Genomic DNA, 26,579 nt, shown 5'->3' with positions numbered 1-26,579 from the left:
TTTTGGAGAAGATGCATTTCAGATTTGTTCTTTTAGTACTGGCACACTGTATTGCGAATGAGGCTTTCCAGAATACATTCGAGTTGCCAGAGATCTAGTAATTACAGATTAATTTCCCAGCGTTTAATTCTTCCTGTTCCCTCTGCCTGGTGATATGAAACTGACTTTGTCCAAAGTTTCCAATAGCATTTCCAACTATACCTTCCTTTTTTTTTTTTTTTTTCTTTAATTACAATATTTCTAGGTTGTGGCATGCACTTCTACATAGGTAAGAAGGTTCTCTGGGTCTTTCCTAATTTTGTCGTGCTTGTTACCTGCTTAGAAAATGCAGGTAAGTTTGCCTGTTGGTGAAGAATTTTGGGTTAAGTACTCAGTTACTAAGAATTCATGGCAGCTGTAAATCTGTTTGCAACCCACTTTCCTTTATCCCATTTAGCTCGTGCTGAACTATCCATTCTTCTCAATAGCATGGAGCTAACCACAGGAGTCAGTCCCTTAGCAGTGTCAAACCAGACCAGCCTAATTAGTGCAGCATTTACTGTCTCATCCGGGGATTTCATGGAGAACTCAAGATTTGCTTTTTCTTTCTGGAAGAGCTGACGAGTTTAACTGGTACCTGAAGGAAATGTTGAGGGCGGGTGGTTGCTGTAGGGAGCTTTCCCTCTGTAATGGATGATGGAAAAGGGAGGGCAGAGCAGCAGCACTGCCTGGTGGAGATCACTCTGTTCTCAGGCGAGTGTTTTGGGCCCCGGTGTGGCTAACTAGCTCTCTAAGGACAAATGAGTTAATCTCCTCCTTCCTAGCTTCCTCCTTGTACCAAGTAGGTAGAGTAGTGCTGGTCTGTTTCATAAAATGCTCAAAGGACCATGAGTAAAAGGTGTAATGCAGCATCATGACTTTGTCTGTTGTTGACTGTTTTATTATTACATGCAAAAGTGCACTGTGAGTTGCCCCAAAGACGCAGACCAGCAAACAGCCACGCTGTTCAGTACCATGGAAGAACGATCATATCTTTCCAATACTTTCTGCTGTTTCAGGAGTTGCAGGGTTGCATGCTTCCTGCATTTGTGTTTCTGTTTATCTTAGTCTCCAGCAAGGGACCAACCACACAGACAATTAAGTTCCGGACACGACTGTGGTTTCGTTTTTGAGAGCAGTGAGTACCACACCGAGCAACTTCCCTCTCACACACTCTGTTTCCCCTGCGCCGCCCCGCATGGGAGGCTGCAGCCTCGGTGTAGGACGCTCCGAGCCACGGCGTCAGGCCCTTCTCCCCCAAAACTTCATTGTGCTTGCTGCAAAAAGATCTTGGAAGAGCTTCTGGAGAATTACTACAGAAGAGAATAGTAAGTTTGTGAAAAAGGACTCTTTTGGCTGCTTTTATTATTATTTTTTTTAAAACTGTAAGGCTTTGTGTCCACGTGGATTGTTCTTGCTAAGGCAACATTTCTTCTAATGCTAATGAGCAAAAATGGCTCTTGAAAAGTCCAGTACTAAACAAGGAAGTAGAAGTAAGTTTTAAAACTTGGACTCACAATGCTTATTCTCATTGTTTTTCTGATTCATTTTTTTAATTCTGGTTTTCTGAAGGGAGAAATATTACTCTTGACATCAACATTCCCACTTGTTTTTTTGTTCCCTCCTTTGTGTGATCTATTTGGACAACTGTTCCTAGGAAATGTATTTAAGCTCATGCGGAGTAGAGCTTTTGTCTTTTAAAACAGGAACTAAGTTGAAAGGATTTGGTAACACCGGTAAGTGCCTTGTGTATGTTGTGCAGCTACTTCGTATGCCAGAGACCCCTGGTAGCTCATTAATGCTTTATATTGTTTATCGGGGATACCTGGGAGCTAGACTGTGTGAAGAATCCTGGAGGAAAAGGGAACTCGTCTGACCCACTTAGAGAAGTAGTTGTTTTATTGGTGGTTGTTGCATTGCAACATCATGCAATCGTCTAGCTCTTGGCCTCAGAAAAAGTCACTTGTTGGCTGCCTCAGCAGGTGGCACAGGAGAAATAAAACACCTCTTGACTTTAAAACAGACAAGCCTTGACATCTATGATGTTCTCAGAGAGTGAAGGACCAAATCATGCTGTTTCATCTGAATAGTCAATAATTAAACCTCAGTTTTATTTTAAAATGTCATAATTAAATACCTCTACAATCAGTATTCAAGCAGTTGTCTCCTACAATGATCTTTTCTCCAGGTACTGATAAATAATGACTGTGGGAGGGGGGAGGCAGGAAAAAACAGCCTGTCACTCACAGCTCTGAATGGCAACTTTGAGCAATGGGCTGCAGAGGCTGGTTGTGGCAAACACAGAAGCTTGCATGTGAGAACCAAATCTCCTGTCCCTTCCTATTTCTCATGAAACAGCTAACCCCAAGAAGGAGTCCCAACCCAGTCATGTTCCATTTGTTTCCGCGGTATGTTATTCTTTAAAAGGCTGCTGTCTAGGATCAAGCCTCACAGAAATTAAAGTTGCCACATGAACGCTTGCGAATGCTAATTATTACTAATAAGCAGCATGTCTATTAAATGCTAAGGAACTGCAGTTCTCAGGCTCCGAAATGGCTGTGGGAAATCAATGTCGATAAATGTGAGGTGAAACACATGGGGGGAAAAAACAATACTAGCACTACAGATAAATGATGGGCTCTGAGTGGTGTGTTGCTATTTAGGAATAAGATCTTGGGGATATAATAGATAGCTCCATTGAAGTGTCTGCTCGGTGCTCAGCAGTGATCAAATAAACAATGTTGGGAGTTAGAGGGAGGGGAATGGAGAATAATGCAGCAAACACTGTGGTGTGCCTCTCCAAATCCAGGTGCATATGCAGGTCTGGTTCCCAGCACTTCAGAAAGGCCGTGACAGTGCCAGAGAGAGTTCAGAAAAGGGCGACCGGGATGACCGAAGGTATCACCGAGTGGCTTCCCTGTGAAGGGTGGCTAAGACGTAGGCTGTGCTTCCTCAGTTTTGGAAAGATATGACTGCTGAGGGAATAGGATACTAACAGAGTAGTAAACATGGAGTAGTAAGATGGCAACGTGAGGAGTGTGAATCAGTTGGTTTCCTTTGCACCGTGCTTGGTGGGGAGTGTCAGGGGAAGCTGGCAAGTGGCATACTCCAGCAAACAACAGGAGGTGCTGCCTCACACAAGGTAAGGCCACAATCTTCAGCCCCTAACTGCTGAACCTATTCAAGAGCTGGTCAGGAACTTCACGGGAAGTAAATACATTCACTGCTTCTAGTTACCAGGGCCCAAGTTTTGGTTTAATAAGGCTGAGGTGCAGGCTGATGAAGCTCAGGAGATTGTTTTAGGGAAGTATCTGTAAGTGCATGCTCTGTTTATGTTTTGTGGTGTGTGTTTCGTGGTCGTTGTTTGTTTTGGTTGGTTGGCTGGTTTTGTTTTGTTTGTTTGTTCTCCCCCTAAGCTTCTGCTTCTGGGTACTGCAAGGGACTTAGACACTAGGCAAGCTAGTCTTACCCAGTATAGCAATTGCAACGCTCTGAGGAGGACAAACAGGACCGAGGCCTTAGAGGATATTAACTTATGCTATTGCAAGTTCTTAATATCAGGCCCTTTCATACAGACTACTATATTTTAAAGAGCAGCTTCTGGTTCCTTGGCCAAACAGAGGCCAAAAATGTGGCAGGCAGTACATCTGAATTTTTGGTGTGTAAGTAGTCAAAGAAAGTTTAAGACATACACAAGTTGTGTATTGCAGCAAAGCTGAGCTAGCATAAGTTGTGGTTTACACAGATGATTACAGAAGACTTATAAGCAGGACTTCCCAAGGCATAACAGCTGTCAGAAACTTAATTTAAAAGTAAGCCGTCCTTAGATTGCTCTATATTAATTAAAATTTTTCTCTCAGTTAATTACATCTGCACAGTCTTATCTCAGATAGCTTGGTTGTTCCTCAGGCACTAAATGACTCAATTTCTCCTATCTTGTTTTACCAAACACTGTTTTAGAGACAACATTCAGTTTTGCAGCCACCATAATGAAACTTACTCTCTTGTGACGCTTCCCCCTAGTGGTGTCCTGGGAATTTTATATCTAATTTGTTTTACCAGACTGATGTGCAAAAGCATCCAATCACTGTTTTCTACCAATATCCTTGGCTTGTCAAAATCCATGTTAAAATCCATGTTCGTAATGCACTTTGACTGAAGCCTTTAGTAAATATGTGAGGGCTTGCAGAGCAGCACCATATTGTTTGGTGTATAAAGCTATCAATGAGAGAAATGTCACTTTGAAGACCTTCCACAGGCAGGCAGTTGCATTTGCAGCAACTCCCTTGTTCCACTGTGCTTGTGGGGCTGGGTCATCTCACTTCGGGCACCTGTCTTGGCAGCTGAGGCTGCCTCTTTGGGATGCGAATGAAGGGGGTAAGTGAAAAATGCAAGGCAGGGGTAGACCCTCGTTTAAATGCTCTGGATTGCTCTTTAAAGAACCACAGAATCATAGAACCATTTTGGTTGGAAGAGACCCTTAAGATCATCAAGTCCAACCGCAGAGGTGCATATCCATGTCCACTCATTGCAGAGGGAGGCTAGAGAGAGAGGGGTCCTAATACAGGCATCTCTGGTAGACAGTAGGAGTCCTCTCCCGTGTGAGCCTCTAACATGGACATCTCACTTTCTGTCAAAAAAGAACAAAAAGAGTCTGACTGCCCTCTCCTACAGTGGCCCTGCAGCTCTGAACTTCAGAGAGAAGTGAGAGCATTTCTCACCCGTGAGGAGGTATTACACCAGGAACCCCATGTCCAGCAGCAGCTGGGATTTGATGACTCAGAGGGGTGTAAAAAGTCTTACTGGTCATCATATTATTGTAGCCTTTGCTCTGGCTTTCACAGATTTTAGGACTGTTGAGAAAAATGAGATCTCTTACTCGTGCCACTGCAGATGCTGCCGTGACACAAACCATTGTCCAGGCCTCAGAGCTGTGATCCTTCTGTAGTTCCCTTCACCTTTGCAGACAACCATTTGTTGGTACAGTTCCAGTATGTAACCCTGGTTGCTTGTGCTTGAATAAACATACATTTGGTTTAATAAAGAGCCATCCTACTTCTTTCATCATTCTACTAGCTGTAATTCTAGTATTTGCCAAGCTAAAACATTCTTGTTCTCTTAGTCTTCTGCACTTGACTGAAAAACCTTTACACAAACATTAAGATTGCAAAAGCAAGCACTTAAAACTGAACATTTTCTACCATGTAAGGTGCCTGTAAAACCTGGCTCTCTCCTGTGTTGCCTGTGCAAGCAGCATGGCACAATCTTACATACCCAAGGTTAAAAAATCAGACTAATCTCTGCTTGAACTGTACTTTGATTCACGGCTTCTAGAAGACTGGGAGATACCAATGCCAGGCTCTTATTCATAGATAGTTGCTGACAATAGAGATGAACTTCATCTGGGACAGAACACATGGATGGCTATGTAGCCTCTCCACCCAGCTCCAACAACCCCATTCCTTTCTCTGACTTCTGCTGTCCTCCAGCTGGTTTGGAAAACCTCACCCTTAGTTTAGTGTTTGCTGTCAAGGTATTTTCACCTCTGTATGGAGTATTGTCATTCTGCTTTCAAGAACATCTGGGTCGGAAGGAAAGTCGTTCTCCAATCTGTGTTTAAAATAAAAAAATCTTTTAGAAGCCGTGCAACTTAATCTAGTGTGAAGATGGGTTTAGCTACCCAGAAACATATCATTGTTTCCCCATAGCTATGCCAGCTGGTCTGGTAAAGGAAACTGCTTATAAGCTTGTCTCAGTAATTTAACTGCTGTATTCCTGCTTTAATACTTAAGTATCGGTCATTTTTATAGCAGATATTGATATCTAGAAATTGAAAGTTTTTTAATTTCAGTTGAAATAGGATTTTACTAATATAATTCAATTGAAACAGAATTAGATGGATTAAGGCAAGTTTTAGTACTTCAGGGCTTTTTTCCCCTGCATTTTTATGATTAACAGAAAAAAAATGGAAGATATTTTTAACATATTTTTCTTTACACACATTTAAATACCTTTTCAGGTGTTTTTGGTTTCGTGGGATTTTTTTTGTTTGTTTGGGTTTTTATTTGTTTGTTGGTTTGTTTTTAAGCAATCCATCAGACATGAAATAGTAACCAACAAAAACCCTGCAGCTTGTTTGTTTTCTTCTTAGTACTAATTTGGATCTTTACGTGCCTTTACTCATGTTCCTTTTCGCACCTTATTTTTACCAGTTTGCCAGGAGTGAGAAAAGACAATGAACTCAGACTTCTTAAATGTGTTTACACAGCCTGCTGCACTTAATCAATTCCTGGATGAGATTGTCATCGCTCAAGGTATGTACTTTATGACCCAGGACAGAAAAAGGCCCAAGGAATGACCTGAAGAACTAAGCAGAAAATGTGCAGTACAAATGAATTGTGTATTTTTCAGCAGTGGTCCCATGGTTTTGGCAGCAATAAGTAAGCTCTGTGTGTGTAATTTGGCTGCTGACTCTCTACAGGCGGATCATGAAGAAGCAACACAAATTCTAGCTGACTCTTTAACTGAAATTTAAATTTCACATAAAGGATCTGATTAAGTTTGTTTTCTTCTTTCCAGAATGGTCTGTCTAGGTCTCACTGATTTGAATTACATTGAAACATAATTTCCAACAGCAATCTTAGTAGTCTGACATACAATTTTCTTAATTATAAGGAATTAGTTGAAATAAAAAATGACAGTGTTTCTACATATGGCAATTAGTGATATTGGGTAATATTAAACTGATAGCAGATTTTACAGCAAATTTGCATTAGTCATATCTGATAATTGTAATGGATCTTTTTTGCTTCCTTTCACAGGTGAGAAGAAGAAAATCATAAAACCGACCTCAAGCAACAATCCCAAATTGGAAGAATTAAAATCGGTACCATTTCTTTTACTGTATTATTTAACCCCCACCTCAAGTTGTTTTAACCTGTTGTGTTGATGCTTAGCCCTGTAAATTACTCAGCTCTTTGCCCCCAGCCCCTCACTCACCATGGATGGGGATAAGCTCTGCTTTTGGCACTTAAGCTCCACACAGGTAAACCAAAGCTTTTGCTTAAGCACAGTGAGAGAGTGCCTGAGGTTGTACAGGACCATGCTTAAAATGCTCATGTCACCCAAAAGTGGTCACTACTGAGGGTAAAGTGAGGTGTAGGTTTAAAAACCGAGTTTCTTCCTGTATAATACCTCTCCTAACTTTGGACATGTGAATGAGTCACATCAGAAGTACCCAGCTGCTAATTCATTTGCAATAGCAAAGAGAATCCATCTGGAGCTGCGGACCATGACTGAAAGCAAACCCACATCAGCATTTGCTGTGGCTGAAGAGAGATGTTTGGATACATGAAAGCTTGCTGTCCTGATCTCATGGCAACAAGGTTTAGGGTTGCTGTGCTGATTTGCAGTGGTCTTCTGTCTTGTTTTCGACCTCCTGTCTGCCAGTCACCAGTGGCACCTGGCTCAGCTGGGATGAGGCTGCAGAGGATGGCACAGAGCAGAGGGAGAAGGGATGAAGGGTGTGTGTGCGAGTCGCCACTGGAAGTCAGGAGAAAAGCTTTCAAGTTGTTGCATGGTACATTGTCTGCCTGAGGTAACTGTGAAGGATGAATCCTATTTCATGGGAAAGTACTTTATTTCCAAGTAATTTTGAAAATCTCCCCCGTGCATTCAATCACCGTGTTTCTCTAATGGCACAGCCCAAGGGAAGGCGAGCACACTGAAATCTCCTGGAAGAAAAGTGGCATGTCTCTTTTGAGACCAGCACTTCTTGTGCTACAGAGATACTAAAATTGTTATAAATTTTATGAAAACCAGCTTAGGCTATATGCTGATGTGCATATTATATGACATTCATAAATCCATAAACATATATGTTTCTATATTACGTTTTCTTAAACCATTGTGCACATTTGATCAAAGAGATTTAATTTTTGTGTCAGGCTTTCATAATGTTTTTTATACAAAAGAGAAAATCTGAAAGGTGATGCTGCAAAAAGCAATTATGTTGTCTACAGAGACACTGAATTTGTTCTTTCCAGACTGCCAAAAATGAAGAGCTTTCCTCAGTTTATGAAGATTCCTGTGAGCTACAGTGCTTAATCCATTTCCTGTCAGAGACTCCTGAAACAATGTTCTTCCCTGTCTAATTTCTCTTCTTTCGATGATGAGGAGGTGGAAATTGGGTCCCAAGGGAGGCAATCCTATGGGTGCCACTGATTGTCTTCTTCATCAAAAGAGTTCATGGCTTCTCTAGAGAAGAGATTGGAATGGAGGAGGGGACAGGGAGGTGTCTTCAAGGGAAGAATAAGGGATGTAAAGAAAGTCACTTGGGAGAAAGACTGTGTTACACCGTGTTTTCATTTTGACGTGGCTTTGGGGAACTAGGGAATGTGAAATGGCTCACTGCAGTTACTATAAATATCAAACCACATGTAGAATAGAAGGCGGTTATGTTTGGAAGCCAGGAGCAAACTTCTTTAAGTATTCCTTTTCTCCTTTCCCTACTTATTCATTTTTAGACACAAAACCCTGCTCTGCAGCTGAGTGGGGCCCCCAGAGCTGGACTGAAAGCAGAGCTGGGTGGCTACAGGATGGGGAAGGAGGCAAGAGAGCAAATGAGGGGTCTCATGGATCTGTACTCAGCAGCGCTTTCTGCTTTTCCAGCTTCCACCTGGTTGTACCGTCATGTTTGGGGTTCCGCTCTGTCCCTCGCACGTCTAAAGCACCGCCAGGTCTTAACCTGCAAGCATTAGTTGAAGAGCACAGATTTCTGCTCTAGAAAATTCTTGTTACTTGGTAGCTGAGGAAGTACATTACAAACCCTTCGACAGCTTCTCCTTCACACACGTGCCAGAGCCAGGCATTTTTTTTTTGTTGTGAGGTTTCAAGCATCTCAAACGTATTTTTCTTGAAACTGTTTTTTTTTTTTTTTTTAACAATTTTGGCTAATTTACAGAAATCTGCTATGAATTTTCTCCTCTGTTTACAGCAAGTACGGATGATATTACAGCAAACTCCAGATATTCACTTGTAGCAATAATAGCGATACGAGCAGTACCCATCCCTCTTTCAAGAGGTTCTCATTAACAGCCAGCTGGGGCTACTTCTTTTCAGTTCTGCTTCAGCAGGTCCTCTTTCCTTTTTACCAACATGTGGGCAGAACACGTGGTCGGGGAAGTGCTGAGGAGCTCCTTTGGTCTCCTCTGTAGGAGTTCAGTGCTCAGGGAAGGGGCTGCAACGCTCAAGGGATGTAACTGTGAATGTGGTTCCTTTCCAGCCAGCCCTTGGCTTCCTGAGCAGCTTCCCCTTGCAAAGGCAGGAAGGATATTGGAAAGGGTGATGGAAGGACTGTCATGTAAGAAAGTGAAATAAACAAAACACTTTTCTCCCCGCTACCCCCCCTCCAAAAAAGAAAAATAGGTATTTGGAGGCAGATTAGTATAAAATTGAAAGAAAAAGAAAACAAAAATAAGAGAGGAAAGGGAGTAGTGCTAGTAACATGGTTGACTACAAGAAACAGCCAACAGAATGAGTGAAGCCTCTTTTCTTACAAACTTTTGTCTGACGGTTGAATTTATGTGTGAATTCTCTGGTGTCAAATAAAGGCAGGGCTTGGGAAGTGAACTCTGCAGCCTTTTCCCTGATGGAAGTGGGAATAGGGTCTGTGTCTCCACCTGTATAACTATTTCTACAAAATTAATAAGTGTATGACTTGTGAGATGTCTATCTCACTTGAAAATTTGCCCCAAATTGGCCAATGAGCTCTGTATTGTTAGGAAGAACTAATGCTTAACTTGTCTTTAAAAACAAACAAGCAAACAAACAACAACAACAAAAAACCCAACCCAAACCAAACTAACAACAAAAAAAAGGGACTAAAGAGAAATGTGAAATGCAGGAAGTATAACATTGAATGCTATACTGTCTAAACAATAAGAATATAATTGCCAGCTGCTTTGTCTTCCTCCATAGGTATTGATTGACTGGATTAACACATCTCTGAAAGAGGAACACATAGTAGTTAGAAGTCTGGAAGAAGATCTGTATGATGGGCTGGTACTTCATCATCTTTTGGGTAAGCTGCTGCTTTGAGTTTATCTCACAAACACGTTATGGAGGAACTTCCAGATCAAAGAATAAACCTCACAAATCACAGTCGCAGTGATCTGCTGAAGTCCCACTTCTGACTAATGGAGAAAGCGGGGCACTGTGAGCCATCAGTGATAATGGCAATTCTGAACAAATGCCCAATGATCCACTGTTGTTTTTATATAATTATTTTTCTTCTGAGAAAGTCTTTTTAGCTGCTAGTTAACATACTAAAAAAGTTAACTTTGAAGTGTGAAATTACAGTGCCTCTGAAGAGAGGAAGGCCTTCATTATCCAGGAGCACAAAGGTGACTTGTGATGCTACCAGAAACATTGGATGGAATCAGCATTATAGTTTATGTGTTTTTCTGCTTGGGGAAAAAAGAAAAACCCAAAACAAAAACAAAAAGGAAAAAGTTCTAGGTCTAAAGTACTGGGCTGGAACTGCTGAAAATCTGAGAGGCTCTCTACACTTTGAGGTGCTTGTATAAAGATGTGACCTTTTGGAACAGCCTGTTGGTTCATTTCTATTTCTCCATCTCTCCTGTCCCTACTTCATTATTCTCTCCCCTTTCACTCTCTTTGGCAAGTCTATCAAATCATACCTTCTTTTCGCCAAGGCTGAGGACAGCAGTGCGAATAGGATTGGCTTATTTTCATAGTTTACCTGCCTGAGTAATGAGCTGGGATTTCTTCTGTATATGTGAGCTGATATTACTTTTGTGCACTGTCTACAGGAAAGATTCACTCATTGGATTCCTGTAGCTTCCCGTAGGAAAAGGAAGAACGTGGCGTTCTAGGGTTGGGGGATGATGCTGCAAGGAATGGCTTGAGGGCTTAAGTCCTCTCCCTTTTGCAGAGCTTCACTGATTTTACTGAGGCTTTCAGAGAGCACAAGAGTTTAACAAGGTCTAAAGCTGTGGGTTTGTGGAAGCTATTGAGTTATAAAACATTTAAAACAACACTTTGGATACTTTGCTGTTATTTTATGCTTCTATTTTTTTTTTTTTTTCCCTATGGTGGTGTTAAAATACATCCTTCTTCTTCATGTGGACTCTGTCAAAGAAAAACTAGGATCTCTCAAGCTGGATGTTGACAAGATTGCATTAACAGAAAAAAAACAGCGACAGAAACTCTCTGTGATTCTGGAAGCTGTGGCCAAGTGTTTGCAACTGGAAGAAAGTCAGCTGAAATGGAATGTGGAATGTAGGTGCAGAAGAAAATTGTCCATCATGGGGCCTCCTCCACTATAAGACTGCCAAGAGGCAAAGGGGTGCCAGAAGAGTTATTAAATGGCTTGTTTTCCATTACTAGTTGAATCACAAGTGAGATACAAGGAGTATCTTACCTGACTGGGTCATACAAGCTGCATTCTCTAAGTGTGTGGCTTATGGAACACTTAATGCCTTCAGCATCCATATGTCTCACAAAAAGGACTTTTAAGGTGTAGTACTGCTGAACTGTGATATTATATAAACCCTAATATGCATTGTGACCCTTCATAACTTTGGGATCCTCTACACAGGGAGAATTTAGGATATTAGAGTGAGGTTTAATTGTTTTGCATGCTAAACATTGTTTTCTTTCTTTGCATGGAATAGCTATCTTGACAAAGGACTTACTGAGCACACTACATCTTCTGGTTGCAATAGCAAAGCACTTCCAACCCAACCTGGCAATGCCTCCAAATGTTCAAGTGGAAACAATCACCGTTGAGGTAAATACAGTTTTAATATTTCTTACAGTAGATCCTAGAGACCTTTCGCAATACTTATTTTGCTTAGAATTAGGGAGAAATGTGTGTACAGCAGCTTGACTGTGCCTTTTAATTTCTGAGTTTGCTGGACTAGACTCTCATTTTGGGCTCAGTTCAGATACTGTATCTTTAGAAGGGTAGAAACACTATGCTGGTGTTATTCCTTGATCCAAGAAAAAATGGTCCAAACTGAAAACAGCTGTTGATTTCTGTAAAGAAGAAAAAAAAAAAAAGGAAATTCTGCTGTTATGTCTCTACATGTTTTAAATTAGGAGCCTGCACTCTTAAATCATAACACTGGTTTAATGCTGAGGATTTATATCTTTAAGGGAAGGAAGTTTTTACCCCTTCTGCACTGGGGTCACATTTTGTTGTTTTTCTCTACAAGCAGAGATCCACATGCTTTCTTCCCATATTTTGTTTCTTAAAGTCAACTCTGGGACTTCAGGACAACATCAAATATCCCACCGCTTGGGATATAATTGCAAAAATTAGCACCACTGCGTTACAGGGTTGCAATTCTGTTGTGCTGGGAGGCCAGCAAGTGGTTTGTATGGCATGACCTAGTGTTCTTCCCTTTTCAGAAGATCATAACTGGGACTGAAACAAAGTGTGCACTTGAGCTATGTGTCCAGAGGAGGGCCACAGAGATGATCAGAGATCTGGAGCACCTCTCCTATGAGGACAGGCTGAGAGAGTTTGGTTTGTTCAGCCTGGAGAAAAGAAGGCTTCGGGGAGAACTTATTATGGCCTTTCAGTACTTAAAAAGAACTTATAAGAAAGATGGGGACAGACTTTTTAGCAGGGCCTGTTATGACAGGCCAAGGGGTGATGGTTTTAAACCAAAACAGAGGAAATTCAGGCCAGACATGAGGTGACATTTTTTACAATGAGGGTGGTGAAACACTGGCCCAGGTTGCCCAGAGCGGTGGTCAATGCCCCATCCCTGGAGACATTCCAGGCCAGGCTGGACGGGGCTCTGAGCAACCTGACCTAGTTGAAGATGTCCCTGCTCACAGCAGGGGGGTTGGACTACATGAGCTTTGAAGGTCCCTTCCAACTCAAATTATTTTGTGATTCTATCCTGGAGGGACAGTTTATTCTGGGACTTGGTTCTGCAAAGGTTGCTGTTGTGGCCCCGTCCCAGCTGACTACTCCAGCAGAGGAGTGGTCTCTCTGGTATCTAATGGGAGTCCAAACTGCACATTGCTGCCCATGCTCCTGTCATGTGGGTCTGACTGGTGGCAACCCAGACTGAGGAAAGCAGCCCCCCATCTAGTGCCTTATGGGGCTGTGAGTTCCTCAGCTGCACAGAAATCAGGAGGGATTGTCCATGAAACCACAGCACTGGAAAGGGCTGTTAACCCTAAGAGAGGGAGGAGCGGCAGTGTAGATATGGAGTTGTGGTAGAGAGCTGGTTTCCCGTAAGATATATTAATGGGAATGATAGTCATTAAGTCAAAAGTGAGGAAAGCCCATGAAGGCACACCTCAGAAGAGGGGCTGAGGGCAGGATTGAGAAATGTTGAGGAAGCCCAAGGGAGACTGGAGAAGGCCTGGGCCTTTCTGTGACATGTGCCTGCAGGAATGACCTGCCTTGCCCTGGTGGGGCAGGTTTGGTCCTCTTCAACCGTGAGTTGACCCAAAGGAATTGACTCAGTGTATAAACAGAGGGTGTTTTTCACTGACTAAAAGGGGAGAGTGGCAAACACCAAAGACTTTTCTGTAAGAGATGTTTGCCGGGTGCCTGAATAAAGCAGCAGGCATGCCCATCCTCTCCTATCTCTTCAAACTGTCAGCTGGGTTGAGGCACTGGTTTTTGATGCTATGTGGAGTGCTAACTTTTATACAAAGGAAAAAAAAAGATGCAAGGACACAAGCAGAGATCTCAGGTGGCTTCAGGAATAGTAAGAATTGCTAACCTAAATCTAAGCAACCCACCAAACCTAGGTCCTCTGCATGAGGGATCCGATGGGTGGCAGGCCATGACACAAGGTTATTATAAAGCAGAAGTGACCACCTCCAGTGCTGTAAAACTGAAGAGTCCTTAGCGCAGTGAGGTGCACAAGAAAATCGCTGCTTGCCCAAAGCAGCTTGATGCATCATCGAAACTCCAGGTGAACATGTCAACCTCTGAACTTCACCAGCTGAGGCACCATGTGCTTGTCCTTTAGCTTCCTCTGATGGAGAAGTATGTAATTTCTGGTTGAAGAGTGAGGAGAGCAGAAGGGAGCAGCAAGATCCAAAAGTACTAATTGTACTGAATTTCTTGAATAAATGCTCTCTGGTAACCATTTAAGGCAGCAAACAGGTCATGAAAGTCTCCTTAATGCTTACGGGTTTTTTTTGTTTAACAAAACCAAAAATATTTATTGTCCTTTCAACAGAACACCTCCAGAGGATTAAAGACAGTAAATGCGGTGGAATATATCACAGAAAACAAGTAAGAGGAGATATATCTGTTTTTTACACTGTCAATCAAAAAGGAAATATTGTGGGTGTTTTCCCCCTTAGAAAAAATAGCTGTGATCATGATGATGACAAAAAGCATAAACCCAAGCATGCATATGCATGCAAACCATTTCTCTGATTTCTTTCCTTTCCCCCCCCCCCCCCCTTCAGATTCAGTATTATGCTATAATGCCCTTCTTTATATAAACTTCTCTAAAATAATGTGTATGATTATTTCTGAGGCTTAGTATTTGCAATTGCCATGAAATATAATGACAAATATAATAATAAAAATACAGTACTGTAAATTTACCCGTCCCAGACTCAACTGGAAATTTTCTAAAGTCACAGTGGTTTAAATCTATTTTTAATTTGTTGCTATTGCGACATTAAATAAAGAGAAAGGAGGCAGTTCTTATTTTACTGTGAGAGAAAGGTTTGAGCTTGCTAAGTTCATGAAATACTGTCATTATTAAAGGAGTTAAGTAGTAGGATGCCATTTACGTACTGAGAAAATATGGACATAATTCCGAGAAGTAGAAATAGATTTTCCTACTATCATTGTTTATATACTAGAACATTTTCTAACTCTAATATCATGAGTAGCTTATTGGAAGACAATATTAAGGACTGTGTTTATAAAATAAATGTTCATTAGTCTGTGGGCCAGTTGAAATCTCAAATACTTCCAAAAACCTACACAAATATACAGTATACTTTAAAATGTCTGTTAAAAAGTTACTCTGTCATAAAGTTAATGGCACTTTGTACTGTATCTCTTGCTTTGCAAGATAGCTGATGGCCCAGATAAACTTTGCTTGTGAATAAGATTAGTTCTGCTGAATGCTTTTTCTAATTCTTGCTTTTTATTGCATTACAGGGAGAATTTAGAAGCGCAGTCAAGTAAGTACTAGCATTGCCAAGTTCAGTGTTTCACTATTATGTGCTATTATACACCACATTCTGATCCATTTTTGCTTCATGATAAAATCAGTATGCTCCTATTAGAGTTAATGGAGATTCCTGGATTTCTCCCAGTGTTTTTCTCCAAATGCCTTCTATTAATATCTGTTCATATGAACACTATACAGTTTGGGAATTAGATGGTCACTTTGCCCATGGACTGCAGGAAACAGATCGGAGGTGAGACAAGAGATGACAGAGTAGATTGATAACCCAACAGAGAAGACCTGACTGAGGGACAAAGTGTATCTTGGATTTATGCCTTGACCTCATTCACTGTTGGAACTATTTATGAGCATAATGGCTTGAGAATTGTGCTTCTTGTTGCTACCAGTTTCAATGCTTTAATAGTTTATCTTCTGCAGTTTGAAAATGAGATTTTGATATCTACTGGTTCTTGATTACGGACGGCAGCTCAGTAAAGCCAGTGTCCCTTGAGATTTCACAGTTAGGGTTTTTGAGGACTGTGAAACACCTGAGGTGAAAAATGTCCTTGTGTGCAGAGCCTGCAGAAGGCCTGGGCGCTGCCCAGGCTTCAGTGTGAGCTGCCCTTCCTTGCTCCAAAGGAGCATGTTGCATCCCCAATGAATCAATAGAACTGTTTTAATTCTCTGCTGTGCCCTTTATGTTAGCATTTTCATCCTTTGCAGAGGTGCAAACGATATCATTTAATACATATTTGCCACTTATTCCACTGAGTGGCTTCTGGTGTGGGCTGAAATTGTGAAAAAAAAACCAACACAACAAACCCAACCCTGTAATTAGGTGTTTCTTCCAGTGGGCTGATTCTGCTGAAAAGAGAAATCTGCAATTCACTCTTCAAAATGCTCCCTCTGTCTATTTTTAACACAGCTTGCTTAACAAAGAGAGAAATCCCGAAGCGTGGCTCCAGGAGAGGGCTCTCTAGTTTGGGAGATGGTTGCAGGTTTCAGACTGTTGCTCTGTGATTTGTTTGATGGATTCACCTATTCCCTGACGTTGCTCCTGCAGCAACCCCCTAACAGGGAGAACGGAGAAGCCTGAGGAAACCCGTTTGCAGCAGAGGCTTCTCTGTCGCTGGCTTTTGGGAGGAAACTTGCTTAAGCAAAGCTGCCTTTGCTTTCCTGCACCGTAGAAATTGTTTCTCCGCTTAGTTATGCTGCCAGAGTACCCTTGATTTTTAAAGGTGTTTCAAATGCTTTGTTCATGCTTGAACCAGAGCAGACTTGTGGCCAGGTTACTGTGATGAGATGTATCCTGCTCTCGCTAAACCTGGGCTGAAAACGGAGGTGGAGGCGGGTGTTCACAAGGACATCAATGGATCTTTTTTCCTTTGAAATCTTTAAACTCATGCTAGTTGTCTGGTGCAGATTTGCTGGCACAGGCTTGGAGCTTGCCTTTAAACTGGATGGCAGTGCTGGTTGTTTTTGAAGTCTGTGAGTTTTAAGAGGGCAGTGTCTCCAAACCCGATATCTAGTTTGCTTTTTTTTGAAGCAAGGTTTGCTTGGTTTTTTTTTTTTCCCTGCAAATTTGATGTAACTGTCATTTCTGTTGGGGAAGAGCAGTAAAATGTATAGCTCTTCTCCGCTTGCAATGTTTTATCCCAGAAGTTCAGGGTTAAAAAACATACTGAAAAGAGGTAAACTGTAGCGATGTGAAACTTAGCCATTTCTCAAACTGGTGGCAGCACAAATCTTGAGAACCTCTGAAGGCGAAAATTACAGAGCTGAATAAAGTAAATTGTTTTCTCTGATGTAGTGAGGCTGAAGGGAACCCTGTCACCCTGTCCTCTGATAAATACAAAACCAGGATTTTTCCCTGTCTCCCTGTGATGTTTTTCCCTCTTGGCTTATTAAGGTGTGAACACCTTTCTCCTTCTGGAGCCACTTTAAACTTCTGCTCTGACAGCTATTCCAAATAATACCAATTACTTTTGTTTTGATACAGAAGATGATGCCTTTGATGAATTATTCAGCCGTGCTCCAGATAAACTGGATGCTGTAAAAAAGGTAATTTACTTTTTAACAGACATCAAAATTTGTAAGGTAAAGCATAATTCATTACTTCACTGAAAAAAGTTCTCTCTTCTTCCACCCTCTTCTGTTTTCTTTAGGTATTTTTGCAGTTTGTCAACCAGCATGTTGGAAAATTAGGATTGAATGTGAAAGACATCGAATCTCAGGTAGCCTGCTCTAAGCTGCATGTTAACCACGCTTTGTCATCTGAGTGTTTCCTCTCACCATTAGGATTCCTCCTTTTTGTTGTAGTAATTTGAAACTTGGCAACATAACAATTCTTTGTAGCTTCAGGTTAAGATATCAGGCTTCAGACTCTGACATTTCTGAAGCTAATAAGTAGTGAAGAAATGTGGCTTTGTGTTGAATGCTGCCCTTGTAATGCTACAGGGGGTAGTTTTCAGAGTCTGCCCAACTACTACGGGTGCTCTTTTTGTCAGGATGGAAATAAGGGTGTTCTGACAATTAAACTGGAAGCCAAGTTGGTCGCTGGTGCTTAGTGATTTTTAGTGTTGGATTTGCTTCACGGTAGAAAGGCCTGATTGTCATTGCATTTCCAAGTCCCATCCTCTGAACGCTGAGCTTCTTTAGAGTTCATGAAACTGCAGAAGAAGTGCTCATGAGGCAACTTGGCATCACCTGCCCCAGTGTGGTGGAAGAGGCACTGCAGCACCTTGGTGGCCGTTGCCTCCGGGGAACTGCAGCATCGTCTCCACACCTCTCCAGGGAGCTAGCGAGCGATGGGAAATGAGCTCAGGGACTTACGTCCCTCCTGGCTTCTTCTTCGCTGCCTTTGCAAACATGCAGGCAATAACTGCAGGAGAAATCAACCCACGCCTCTTGCTTTGCTCCAGGCACTCAGGACCTCGGAGCGGTGGCGGTCGCTGCGATTTATGCCCCGTGGATGAAAAGTGGAGCTGTGCTCTGGTGCTCTTCTAGGTTTTCGTGGTGGGCAGCTATAAGAAAGGAAGTCTTGCAAGTGTTTTGTTATAAATCTCAGACGCTAGGCACAAGTTACTTTTATTTATAGGTATATGCTCGTTGCTTGTGGTTGTCTGAAGTCTCTTCACATCTGGAATAGTTTTAGTAGCTGTACTTTCACAACGTAGTATTTTTACTAATATGAAGTTTGGAGCCTTGTGTAACTAAATATGATGTTCACTGTAGAAGAGGCTGAGGAGCTGAGTCATTAGGTTGTCTGCTTGCCAGTGTACCATTTAAATTCCTTTATTGCTAGAATGGCATTTATTGGAGTAATTTACTAAAAGCTAACATAAGAAATAATGTTCATTCTTCATCTAGTTTGCAGATGGAGTTATCTTACTTCTGTTAATTGGACAACTGGAGGGTTATTTTCTGAATTTAAGGGATTTCTTCCTGACTCCAGCCAGCAGCACAGAGATGGTAGGTTGTTATTTAATTACTTAGAGCTTGAGGCTTCAGACTTCTTGTGTGTTTAATGCTTCTGTCTGTCAGTGAAGAGCTCTGACTCTTGCTCTAGCTCTCACTGCTGCATATGAAGTCGTAAGCATGCACAGGGTTTGCAGGATGGTGGTTTGGGACACTACAAATGCATGTACTTGATGCTGTAAAAATACCTTGGAACAGGTCAATGCCTTCTCAAAAATTAATTATTTTCTCATGGGAGGAAATCTATTGTTACTTGCATTTGTTAGGCAAATACATGCTTCTGAAGCCTTCCAGTGAAATACAGAGGCTCTGTGTGAGAAGGAATTGGTATGCTATGTCCTGGAAGTCTGTCCTGCAAACAACATTTTTAAATGGTTATCACCTCTTGCATAGCAGAACTGGATCTCTATAGGCTTCCTTACGCTTTTCTAAAAATATACCTTAATCAAGACATGACCAGAGCTTTTTGAAGTCCCCCTATGGGCTTAGAAAGCTCTTGAGAATTTACATCTTTTTCCTTCCCAGAGGCAGGGAGCTGTAACCTACCCAGCCAGGCTTGCTTGACTCCTTTACCAACCTCCATCAGGCAGATTTTATCAGTCCTTTAAAAGAGAAGGGTGGCATCAGCCAGTAGGTAGCGTGTGATGGGCTGCTGATGTAAATGCCTCCTCCACAGATCGAGGATGTTGATATATTTTGAGATATTTGAGATATTTTCAAATTGGCTCTGGTGTGGGTAGGGATTTTTCATTTGGGTCACTGAATAGCTCTGAAAATCTTGAAACTGTTAGCTATTTTTCCTGGGTTATATTCAGTTATATTTCTAAAAGTAAAATGTGTCAAATCCTTTTTGCTTGGGAGCTGCCTGAGAAGGGAATGTCTCCTCTGGTGTCATTTGCATTACAGCTTCCCCACACAGATGAAGCTTTTGTTTGATTCCCAACCTCACCTCAGTTAGTGCACCTGGACAATATTTATTTGTAATTAAAATTCTCAGAGGTCCCATGTTAATTAATAAAGACTCCTGTGGAGCTTTTCATCAAAATATTTAAAATCATAATTGCTTGAGACCTAGGTTCAAAAATCCATTGCTATCAGTTGATGACTGTTTAAGGTATTAAGAAAATTCAGAATTTTTTTATATCTAAGATGAATAAGAACTGGTAAAATATATTTTGAAGGGTTGAATCAAACAAAATCAAAGCATTTCCTTAGAATCATAGAATCTTTTCAGTTGGAAGAGACCCTCAGGATCATCGATTCCCACCGTAACTTAACCTACCTCTAGTACTAAACCATGTCCCAAAGAACCTCGTCTAAATGTCTTTTAAACACCTCCAGGGATGGTGACTTCTTGCAGTTGTTTTTCTTCCCTTTATCCTCCTTTACTCAGTTTTCAAAATTGTTTGCTCCTGTCCATTGACTTGGAAATAAATTTTTAACATTTTAATTAACTTTATTCAGAGGAAGTAAATTTTTTAATTTGTATTTAGAATTTCATAGATAACCTTTTTCTTTTTGCATCAGCCCTGTTCAAGCCTCACAGATATCTTTCAAGAAATTAGTTACCGCTACATTTTAGGTACAAATCAGAGCTCACACTTTCTAGTTCTTACCCTGGACATGCTGGTCACTGGCCTTGGAGAAGTATATAATGGAGTTGTGTACTGGTTCAGTACAATTCTCTACATCCTAGTAATTTCTTTTAGCAAAGTTACTTTCAAGTATTGGACTTGTTGTTGAATGGCTTGCAGAAGTTGTATTTACCATTTGTTTCTCTTCTGGTGTTCATTACAAGATGAAAAGCATGATGCCAATATAATTAAAAATACCAAGTGACCATAGTTCAGCTGTCATTTGTACATAAAATGTCTTTCAATTCCTCTGTGCTTTCTAACTCCCTGTCATTTTAGACATTAATTGGTACAGTAAAGTATGAAAATGTAACCTTTGCTGAGATTTAAAACATGTAATTTGTGTTGTAAAAATGGTGACAACTACACACACCATTATGAGTGGTGCATCAAATTCCATTCAAGTGGAAAGCGTGATGTTCATAGCTGGTATGTACACCTCATGAATCGCAAGGAGGGGAAATTGGGATGGAAGCAGTGATAGTGAGGAAGAAATAGAAACAAGAAATAAGCATGGCAGAACCTCACGTTACAGGGACAGAAGGGGTGAGGAAACCAGAAATTTGGGAGATGACCCACGTACAGGTTCAAGAAGACAACACGCTGTGTGGGTAGTTTTGTTGCTGGTTTTCTGGCTGTTTATTGAAATTAAAAAAAAAATGACTAATTAACTAAGAAAGTCCAGCTCTGGGCACTCATTTGTGTAGAAAAGTAAGTATTCTGGGGCAAAGAATATAATAATGAAATAGATCAGGCTGAAATTAGGGGTGAACTTGTGTGTTTGGGAGATGAAGATGATGATGAAGGAAAGTCCTTGTGCTTATCACAACTGTGCAAACTCAGTACTTTTGCGAAAACAGGCCCAGACCTGAAAGACCCTACATGTCCTGACCTCTGTTCAGTCATAAATCCCGGAGAATCATTGGGCTCTTTTGAGTCTGGAAGCTCAGCTAGATGAAATGACTGATTTTTCTGGATTGCCTTTCTTTAGTAATTATCACTATTTCTGTGTGAAGATTTGTTTTGAAATGTGCACACTATCATTCCTTGAAATCTCATCTACGCCAGAGAGAGGGAAATGTGCCCTTTTTACCTTTACTGGTTCATTAAGGACTCATTTGATGTATTCATTCTGATCAGAAAATTGTGTAGATCTGTATGAGCTTAAGTTCTCCTGTCTGCTGGCTATCAGAGGAAGAAAACAAGCCCGAATCTGAACTGTCAGTCTCAGTTACTTGTAAACCACAGAACCAGGTAAAACATAAATCTATCACCTCGCTTCAGAGCACACAGTTTTTGCTTGGCTTATGCGTGGGGGACCCCTCTGTGCTTATTGTCAGAAGATAATAGGGAACAGCGCGGCAGCAGTTATGACGTGCCTCCCAAAGGATAAACTGCTCAGTAGCCTAAGGAATGTATGAAGAGACAATTTGAAGTTCATTCAGGTCTTGTTACTTCATTAGAGGAAGGGAGCTTGCTAATTACCAGCTAAGTAAACAACTGCCCTTAAGCTGTTAGAAGCTACTGATGGGATGTTATATTACTTTAAAAAAATAATTCCTGACTGCTGCATATGTGTATGATGCTGCTTTTATGTGTGGAATGGAGAGAAAAGCAAGTGAGGAAAAGACAGGAAAAAACCCCAGCCTTCATTCATAGACATAAGTTTAATTCCTCATGAGTAATTAAAGGATATCATCACTACTATTATCATTCATAGACATCTTTGTATGTTTAAGCATAAACTTGTAGCTCAGAAATATAGCTGATGGGAAGATTTCCAGTCTTTGTAATTCTGAATGTAATAGAGAAACCTTTTTCCTTATGTATTTTTCGTTTGTTCCAAATGTGGTAAGCATATGGACATTGTTATAGAAGGAGAAATAATTTCCATGCATCTATTAGATCCAGTTATGAATCTAACCTATTTCCCCTGTAGAAACATCCATTAACACAAGCCTTTCACATACAAAGTCTGTTTTTAAATAAATGGATTCTTCTACCCACCTCATGGGATACATTTTGTTGGAGATGGATTTTATATGATAATTGGTAGATATTCTGAAGAGTACTCCATCAAAACGAAGGAGATGAATATGAGTACATGTTTATGAATCGGTATCTTACTTCAGCAACTAGAGAAATAAGTTTTAAAACCTCCTGGCCGCTGCACCATTGGGTGGAAAATATCTTCTGTTAAGTTGATCTCTCTCTCTCATTGACAGCTTCACAACGTTAACCTTGCATTGGACTTACTGACAGATGGAGGTCTTCTGAATTTTTCTGTGAACTCTGAAGGTGAGTCATGACACACAAACTTGTCTGGAATAGAATGGCTAATATCCTGGTTGAGCAAAAGTTAGGGTAATTGAAGAAGGTAGGTTCTGCAGTGTGACACTGACACATTTCATTATATGGCTGTTCCATAGCTCCTCATTCAGAATGAAGAGTAATAAAGCTGAGAATTGTTTTGGACACCTGATATTTCTATACTAAAAATGTTGTATTTTTATAAGTTTAGTAACTTTATACTAAACTTAAACTGTTTAGTGAGTCAGTATTTGTTAAAGATTTAAAATAGCGGCCGCTCCTAGGGACATTACAGCAGCTGAGCTGGAGGGAAAGTTATTTTCCTATCTTATAAAAAGTTTTAGTGCATTAAAAACAAGCTTGTTCCTGTGGTAAGATAACTCGCAGAATATGTTCCGAAAATCAGAAACTCAAACCCAGATCAGCTGGTGGGTCGGTCTCCTGAATGTGAAGTACCTAGGTTTTAGGTTGCTATTCTGTCTAGTTCAAACCTGGGAGCTGAATGTTGATCTCCTGCCTCCAAGTGGATGCTGAGTTAAAGTCCATACATGCTGCTTTCTCTTGCCTCAGCACAAAAAGAAAAAAGAAAAAAGAAAAAAGAAAAAGAAAAAAGAAAAAAGAAAAAAAGAAAAAAAGTTTCCTTTGGAAGAGTCCAGTTTTCCAATTATAAAAATGCACCACATAAAAATTTACCACCTCCAAGTGGGATGAGGGATGTGGCTGCATTAATGGGTAGTTTTGTGACTTCTCAGCCTGACCTCTCACAGGGCACATAACCTCAACCTGTCATTCCTCCACCAAGTTCAAAAGCTTGTTGCTGAATAATGAATTAAAATAAATTTTTAAAAGCAGAAAACATCATCACTTTCTCTGCTAGTTATTCATAAGCAAGGGGGTGCATGTGTTCAGTAAGTAACCCGTGACATCATGGAGAAAGAAGGGTAGAATTTAGGACTTTTTTTGCTTTTTCTTTTGTTTTCTTTTCCCACTAATGATTTGGTGATGTTGGAAGTTTGCATGATGGGCATGCACAAATTGTGGGCTTTTTGCCATATGGCACAGAGCTAGGAGATTGGAAAGCTATTTGTGTTAACTTTGGAGTAATCTGTGCAAGCTCAGGTCTCCATGCTGAGATCCACCTTTGGAAAATAAGTTAAACCCATGCTTGCTTTCCTTCCATCTGGCCATTCTGCACTGCCTCAAATATGGAGTCGATCAGTATAAGGAATACTGGTGCCAATATCTGCAGGGCCTTTAGCTTCACTGGGAAAATCCTCAGCTAGTGATTGAATTTAATATGATTTAGGGGTACTTATTACAGCTATAATATTTAGACTGTTCAAGGATCTCATTTACTAGTGTTTCATTGTTAGTCTTTCTCCTGGTGATTTACAGCACTGTAAGAAAAACAATGCACACTTTAAATCAGTTACTCTCTCCCATTGCAGTTATTAGATATGAGAGCAGTTTGTTTAGCCAAGAACATGCAAGCTAAAAACTAAATGAAAAAAAAAAAAGCAACCAACCAACAGCAGCAAAACATGATGGAAACATTGCAACAAAAAAATAAAGTGTCAGGTAATTCCCAGCATGATTCCTGTCATAAAAGAGTCATAAAATCTATAGCTGTAAAGTCCTTTTAAATTATCTACTCTGTTCTCTGCTAGTGAAGAATTATTTCTTACTATGAATTATTTATCCTGTCTTCTAGCAAGATAGTGCAGTGAAGGTCCTTTTTCCTAAAGTGCATTTAATAAATAAATAATTTTCTAGCTCTATAGTTCCTGTTTTGCTTCTTGTTACAGCTAGATTGTCTACGTTCATGTTATAATTGGGGAAAGGTGGAAGATTGTCTTTGGCAGTCGCAGTCTCTTTCTGTTCCAGGGACTGCTAATACTTCACATCTGGTTTTGTTGTTTATTGTGTATCCACAGATATTGTGAATGGAGATATGAAGACTACAATGCGTGTTCTGTATTGCTTGTATTCCAAATACAAGACCAAAGAAACATGAAGAGCAAGGCCAAGAGCTTGGGCTTTTTTTTTTTTTCCCTAGCATGTCATGCTCTGATTTTTGGTTTCGCAGCTCTGTTTGCCACTGTTTATGTGCATGCACTTGTGTTTGACACTTGCTGTTTTAACATTGTATATGCAACTATGTATTCATGCAAGGCTTCACAAATCAGTCTGCATAACTGTAAGTATGTGTGTGTCCAGGTCCAGTGCACTGTGTAATTCTGTGGCTGTAGCTCTTGCTCCAGCCCCTTTCTCTTATTCTCTCTGAGCCCCCCTAAAGCTGCAAAGTGGTGCAATGTGTGTTTATTGTGAAGTCTGGATTCTTTGCTTCTGGAGATGAATTTGGAAGCTGTTATTGCAACCTCCCTACTTTCCTGCTTCTGATTCACTCTGGAAACTAAAGGAGTGAAAGACCACTATGGCGTCTCTGGAAAGACTGAAGACACGCTTGAATCTCAGGTTCAAAACTTTCTGTAGATGGGTGGCCGGCTGTTGTAAGAGAAGAGCACATCGATTGGACACCAAATGAATAGGTAGCAGAAATGAAATTTGAACTTGCCAAGTGCTTGATACAAGTTTTACCATTTACGTGCTGGAGTATTGAAAAGGGACACAGAATAACATGCTGATGTGAGACTGCGCAGTAACAGAGGGATCTCCTGCACAGTTGTGGCAAGATGTCCTTATTTCCTTGCGAAGCTAACACCAAACTGTGGCCAGCTCCAGCCTGTTGCAGCCCTAACGTAATGTGTGAGTAGCAGGAATGCTGATTCCTGTGTCAAGCAGCATATGGGAGCGAATAACACGACCACACTTTCTCTCTGGTAAGAGGCGGATCGATGCTGGCTTCCTGCACAGCTGGTAGAAGTAGAAGCCATCACGGATGGCAGTAAGGAAACTCTCAGTTTTTGTCACTTCTGACAGCAAACTCACACTGTAGGGATTCTCAAACTCCTCTGAGACTTTCTTAGCTGAATTTGTCCAGCTAGCATCCCCAAACATCTCAGAAGCCTCCTCTGGATGCAGCAAGGCTAGCCGCAATTTGTGTTAGCTGTCACTGTCAGAGGTCTTAAACCATAATTCCTTCAAAACCTCCATCTACTCCCTTGGCCTGAAAATGATGTCATGTTTGTATTGCATAAAGCTTGAGATGTGATTAAAAAAAAAAAAAGTTTTGATATTATTTTTGCTTCCTTCTAAACTGATTTAATTTGCTGTTGTCAGTGCCTCTGACATTTGATCTCTTGTCTGATCCTCCATCTGTGTGTTAAGGGGAAACCAAAGCTTGCCTTGTGTGAGTGCTGGCATTTACAGAAGAGAATTTGTTGTGTCTGCTTCTGGATCACATGGCCTAAGACAGATCCTTAGATAGTAATGCTGAAAAGCCTTTGAGTCCTGCCTTTGAAAATGGCAATACTGCACAGCTGCTGGAGGAAAGAGTTCTGCAATCTGTCCTGGGCCTAATCCTTTTTGTACCAATGATCAGTTTGTTAAGTTTTTACAGAGAAAAATCCAATGTGTGGTCCAATGTGGATCTACAAGAAGTTTGCTTCTCTAGCAAATGTTAGTTGTGTGTGCTGTTTTGAATGATTTAAGTGAGAAATACATGCTTTTTTGTATGCAAGTCTCCATAGGTATCTTGCTTTATTTCTTAATGCGCTTCCAACAATTGACTGGGAGACCTGAGAAGTTTGTTCTTGCTTCGCAGATCCCTGCTGCCGTTGCTGTAACATGGCAGGTGGGTTGTAGAATCAATCATTACTGAGCAGATAAAACTGGGATGTGGCTTGTGGAGAGCAGGAGGGCATTTGGTGGTGTCACGGTGACAATGTGGCCGTTTCCACTGAGGAAGCCAACCTGAATCTCTGTCCTGGTTCTGGTCACTGGGAGTTGCTTCCAGTGCATGACTTCAGGCATAACCTAGAGGCCATGA

General features: G+C 40.9%; 1 protein-coding gene across 1 annotated transcript; it reads left to right on the top strand.

Moving 5' to 3' along the window:
• Window positions 1-1,169: 1,169 nt before the first annotated feature.
• PARVG (parvin gamma) lies at window positions 1,170-26,273 on the top strand. Its single transcript, XM_082043063.1, has 13 exons — window positions 1,170-1,346; window positions 6,231-6,332; window positions 6,840-6,904; window positions 9,997-10,099; window positions 11,179-11,319; window positions 11,715-11,830; window positions 14,256-14,311; window positions 15,200-15,222; window positions 17,209-17,270; window positions 17,375-17,443; window positions 18,579-18,680; window positions 22,546-22,618; window positions 24,565-26,273. Exons 2-13 carry the CDS (start codon window positions 6,254-6,256, stop codon window positions 24,642-24,644), a joined length of 969 nt encoding a protein of 322 aa, XP_081899189.1. The 5' UTR covers window positions 1,170-1,346; window positions 6,231-6,253; the 3' UTR covers window positions 24,645-26,273.
• Window positions 26,274-26,579: the final 306 nt, after the last annotated feature.

Source organism: Streptopelia decaocto (assembly GCF_964273445.1).
Source record: "Streptopelia decaocto genome assembly, chromosome: 1".
In the NCBI taxonomy this organism is placed as follows: domain Eukaryota; kingdom Metazoa; phylum Chordata; class Aves; order Columbiformes; family Columbidae; genus Streptopelia; species Streptopelia decaocto.
Note: the sequence above shows the minus strand (reverse complement) of the source record. Positions and strands in the feature narration are given on the sequence as shown.

Bases quoted from the DNA above. Each gene is read 5' to 3' on its own strand.
- PARVG (XM_082043063.1), top strand. From the start codon at position 6,254: ATGAACTCAGACTTCTTAAATGTGTTTACACAGCCTGCTGCACTTAAT. The intron at 11,320-11,714 runs GTAGGTGCAGAA...TGCATGGAATAG, and splicing joins GCTGAAATGGAATGTGGAAT to CTATCTTGACAAAGGACTTA. The intron at 22,619-24,564 runs GTGAGTCATGAC...GTGTATCCACAG, and splicing joins TTTTTCTGTGAACTCTGAAG to ATATTGTGAATGGAGATATG.